Source organism: Rhinatrema bivittatum, chromosome 3, assembly GCF_901001135.1.
Source record: "Rhinatrema bivittatum chromosome 3, aRhiBiv1.1, whole genome shotgun sequence".
In the NCBI taxonomy this organism is placed as follows: domain Eukaryota; kingdom Metazoa; phylum Chordata; class Amphibia; order Gymnophiona; family Rhinatrematidae; genus Rhinatrema; species Rhinatrema bivittatum.
This window is the reverse complement of record NC_042617.1, coordinates 69482966-69487988: the sequence shown is the minus strand read 5'-3', so window position 1 is coordinate 69487988 and position 5023 is coordinate 69482966. Positions and strand designations below refer to the sequence as shown.

The 5023-nt window shown below is 42.3% G+C and overlaps 1 protein-coding gene across 1 annotated transcript; it reads right to left on the bottom strand.

Moving 5' to 3' along the window:
* Positions 1 to 675: 675 nt before the first annotated feature.
* On the bottom strand, positions 676 to 4972 carry SIX3 (SIX homeobox 3). The gene is made up of 2 exons (XM_029596762.1): positions 4275 to 4972; positions 676 to 1901 (listed from the first exon to the last, which is right to left on the bottom strand). The coding sequence occupies exons 1-2, from the start codon at positions 4967 to 4969 to the stop codon at positions 1706 to 1708; spliced, it is 891 nt and encodes a 296-aa protein (XP_029452622.1). The 5' UTR covers positions 4970 to 4972; the 3' UTR covers positions 676 to 1705.
* Between the last annotated feature and the right edge of the window lie 51 nt (positions 4973 to 5023).

The following is a 5023-nucleotide window of genomic DNA, read 5'->3' as shown; positions in this document are numbered from 1 at the left end:
AAAAATTCAGTGCAAAAGGTGCTGCTGGAATACTGTTAGTCATGCAAATAAAGGTTTCTTTCAGCACATTACAATGTACTTAGGATTCAGGGGGAGGAGCTGTAACCTGATTAGTGAGAGTAGTTTATTTTTTGTTTTCATTTAAAGCTACAAACAAATAAAAAAAATGTGTTAAGCTCCCTAGTGAAACATGCAAATTCAAATGGAGGGGCACTTTATTAAGCAAATTCCCTTTTAGGCATAAGTTTAAAGAATGTTTAAAGTCTGCAAGTTAAAACCTATGGGAAGCAGGTCGCCACTACTTCTCTAAAACAGATTTTCCTGATGGGGAGAGGAGAGAGAAGGATAGTCTTCAATCTTGTGTGTGTATCTGTGTGTGTGTGTGTGTGTGTGCAGCTGTAAATGCATACTGAAAGAATATTTAATTAAAAAGTAGAATCTTTTCTATTTCTATAAAATACATATAATACTTGCGTACATTCTCAGTTTCCACCACTGCTCTCACACACTTTTAAATGTCCATGAAATAAAACCTGAACAATTCAAAGAACAATTCAGATGTATCGACCTAAAACTGAAATGTACGGAGAAGGAAAATTGCATTTGTTCAGTATTATTGACAAAAAACACCAACATTACTGAATAGATAAGAAAAATGGAATACTGTATTTGATTTAGAAAGGGTTTTTTTTTTTCTTGTTGCTGTTGTTTTTTACATAGAGATAAACACGCAGTTAAGGAAACAATAGTAAGCGCCCTATGTGGGTTTTAGAGGACATCCCAAGCTGCTAGAAAATACTTAAAATAAATTTTGCATAAAATGACTACAGTTGCACCTTTAGCTTTTCTATCGCTGAAATCCCTTTTCAAAACCTAGTGGATCAGACCTTTGATCGCTAAGTTTGCGCAGGGATACGAAGTTAAGCAAAGCGGCCGAGACAAGACTGAGAGTAAGAAAAAGGAAGAAGGAACAAGAAGGGAGGAGAAGAAATTAAGAGCAATATCATATACAGGCATATTTCTACACATATATTACAAACTGGGAAAATGACCGCATCATTAAGATATACATAATTCATATAAAATTTTGAAATAAAAATAAAAATCTGTTACAGTCATAAACTATTCTTTTCCACATTAACCAGTACCCACACAGGCAGTGACAGAAGTGTAGAAAAAAGGTGCTTACGAATAAAATGATTGTCTGCTGAACAAAAAAACAGAAGATTGCATCTTGGTTGACCATCACTTGGACTTAACAGAGAGAGAGAGAGAGAGAGAGAGGGGATAGAGAGAGCGAGAGAGAGAGACCAACAAAAAGGCGATAAACATTTGTTATTCCCTCTTCAAGGAGTTTCTTGTACAAATTCGGAACGGAGCAAATTTTTTTTTTTTACTAGAATATTTTCCCAGATACAAATTTAATCATCATGCAAGTGGGGTTGTGCGTCCATGGAAAGCGCAAAAGGAGAAGTCGAGCTTGTCCTACAAGAATACAATTGTCACCTTTTTTTCCCGCAATAGCATTGTGACTGTCTCTCGAAGTTCAGGTCCTTGGATGTTATTTATATATATATATATATATATATATATATATATATATATATATATAGGTTTTTGTTGTTGTTGTTGTTGTTTCCTGATTTCCTTTGTTTGTTTTGTCCATGTCTGTTTGGGGGTTTGGTGCGCCTCTTCCCGCAGGCTATCATACATCACACTCCGAGTCGCTGGATGTGACCGAGAGGATGGACGTGCCGGTCTCGGCTCGCTCCGCCAGGCTGGACACGCTGGTGGTGGGGCTGGCCGCCGCCGTGGACGGAGACTCCGCCGAGCTGTGAGTGGGGCAGCCGGGCTCTGCCAGCGAGCGCATCCCGCTCTGTCCGATCGCCTGGTGCTGGAGCCTGAGATCCGAGCAACAAGGTGGGGAAGGGAGGGAGGGGGGGGTGGGGGGGGAAGGGGAGGAAAAGACAAGAAATAGGAGCCGGTCAGATCCCAGAGCCACCAAATCCAAAGCCAGCAGCAGAAAACAAGAGCAGGCCGGCCCTGCCTCCCACCCTACCACACCGCCTTTGAGAATCAAGCAAGCAACAAATTACTTCCCAGCGAGGGGAAATACACAAGCACTGCACTGGGAACTCTGGAGCAACCAAATCTGCTCAGAAACAGCGACCAAAAAAAAAAAAAAAATCCCCCCCCCCCCCCCAAACAGGGATCAAGTTACTTACTTTCCCTGTCTAATCAGTTCTGAAGTTATTTTATTTTTACTTCAATATTCACTGCAGTAGGTGGAGAGAGAGTAAAAGGGAAAGAAGAAACACAGCCGGGACTGACCCATTCTCGTATACACTGCTCTGTAAAAGGTGCACAGCCTCAGCTTTTCTTTCAGCTGTAAAACTGGCAGATTTCAATTTTTTTCTTTCTCTCAAGAGTACCCACTAGTTTGAGAAATGTAGTTCAAACCATGCAATGTTAAAATTGAGAAGGGCCTTCCCGTTGTTCATTCTTTCCTTGCCCCTTAAATTGCATATTTGGTTGGCAGTGACCCTATCTCCCCCAATTAGAACTGGTCTGGGCCTAGCCGAAAACTGCAAAAATATTTGACCTTCTGCTACTGTTAAATAAAATGACTTGGGGGAGGGGGATTGTTTTGACAAAAAAAAAAAAAGAATTACAGTCGATCAAGGTAAAAGTTTCTTACAGATTTCAAATATAAAGATCGAAAGTAAGTGGGTTTCAAAACGCCCCTGGTCTCGAATCTGCATTAAGCACTCCCAGATTTCGTTTCCCTAGTTCCTGCTTGTGCAAGCGATCGCGCTTCAGATGCGTTGCTGCTTGCATTTTATATTAAGTTCACATTTTCAAAATCTCTCCAGCTCTTCCTGGGAATGAATGGGACGATTTGCCATCGCGGCAAATATGTGGAAAATTACTCGGTCCCAGAATCAATAAACAATCGGTTGCTGTCGGCCAAACACTCCTAAGAAAGGCGAACAAAATATCCTGACCGATTTATTGTGTCAGTCGTCCGGGGGGCACTTTACTTTCTCACGCTGGTTTCACTGCGTTTATCTACAGTGCTTTTTGTTTTTGTTTTTCAAAGGCAGTCCCTCCAATCAACTAATTTCATAAAACTGCTTTTCTTCGCCAAAGCCTGCCGGAGGGTCTGGAGCTGTCGTATTTCCATTTGGAATAGCTCTAGTGATTCGGTTCTCCTACTTTACAGCGGTGCGTTCCAGCCGCTGTCAGAAGCTTTCGATACTCATTGTACACAAAACCTTTTTATTTATTTTATTTTATTTTTTTTTTACAGTTTTTAAGGGTAACCTGTTACTCCATTGGGGGAATGCAAGCACAACGGTTTTGTTATGCTGCTTTCCTTTTATTTATGTTTAATTTTACTAAAAACAAATCTGCAAATTATATAATCGAAATTAATTCGTGGAGAGAAAGTAAACAAACGAGAAGTTTGTTTGCAAGAGTTACTTTGCAAATGCTGCACATAAACGCTTCTTAAGTGCTGAGGTATTTTTTTTTTTAAAGGAATATAATTTTACAGATTAACTCGCTTTTGGACTATAATTGAAACTGGTGCCCACAATTTAAATTGGTAGATTCTGAAATCTCCTTGCAAATGATTGCACTGTATATACAATGCTGTATCTAGATATAATATTAGTAGATATACATTTGTTTGCATAGTACAGAGAGATAAACATTAGGATACATTTGTTGTGCCAATTTTATTTAAAAACATGTTATTACTAGCTACCTATTCACTAGTTTTACTGCCCAGACAAAAAAGGTTTGAATATAAAGAAAAGGACGACAATTGTTCCAAGATGCAGAGCAGAATTGTAATGTTTCCTTTTATTTAATTTGTTTTGTGGGGGTAAAAACTGTTACTAAGTATAACATTATTGCAAAATGTAAAGTACTATTGAACAATCTGACACCACTTTTCGGGGTTTAGATGACAGGGAAAGGCTATATAATAATATGCAACACCATTTTTTCATCTTTACCTTTTATCTAACAATTCTCTTATTTTATTTTGCTATTTGGAGCTTTTATCGGTCTTTCATGTAACTTGTCTTACATTTCCTTCTTCTTTAACATGCTCTTATATCTTACCCCTGCCACTAGGTAGGTAGTCATTCAAACCACTCAAATGATCCGGTAACTACACTCGCCTTGCAATCTTTTTTTTTTTAATACGACTTCCATTTATTAGACACATACATGCAATTTTTGGTATTCGAGTTTCCGGGACTGACCTGTTTTTAGCAGCTGCTGCCCTGTCTCTTTGCCGTCGGTTCTTGAACCAGTTGCCCACTTGTGTCGGGGTCAGGCCGGTGGCCTGGGCCAGTTCCCTTTTCTTACTGGGGTTGGGATAGGGGTCCTGCAAGTACCACTCCCTTAGCAGGCTGCGAGTCCTCTCCTTGAAGCAGTGGGTCTTCTGCTCGCCGTCCCAGATGGTCCGGGGCAGCGGGAACTTCTTCCGCACCCTGTACTTGTCAACCGGCCCCAGCGGGCGCCCCCGCAGCTTCTCGGCCTCCTGGTAGTGCGCCTCCAGCCACATGGCCTGCAGCTTGCCGTGGGACTCCTTGGTGAACTTGTGGTTCTCCAGGATGTGGTAGAGGTCGCGGAAGTTGCCCGTGTGGAAGGCGACCACGGCCCGGGCGCGCAGGATGGACTCGTGCTTGTTGATGGCCTCGCACGCCCCCGGCGCCACGGGCAGGGACCAGAGGAAGCGGCCGAGCCGCTCGATGTCCCCCGTCTCCTCCAGCGTCTCGCACACGCTGGCCACTTGCTCCGGGGAGAAGTTGAGGGTGGGCAGCTGAAACATTGACAACTCTTCCGGGGGTGGTCGGGGGCCGCTGGTGCCGCTGGCGAGGAGCACGGAGCGCTCGGCGAAGTTGGGCAAGAAGAAATGGGTGGGATAAAGCTCTAAAGGGGATCGGAACACCATGGAATGACCTGAGAAAGGAAAATAATCAAGAAGAAGAAGAAGAAGAAGGAAAGG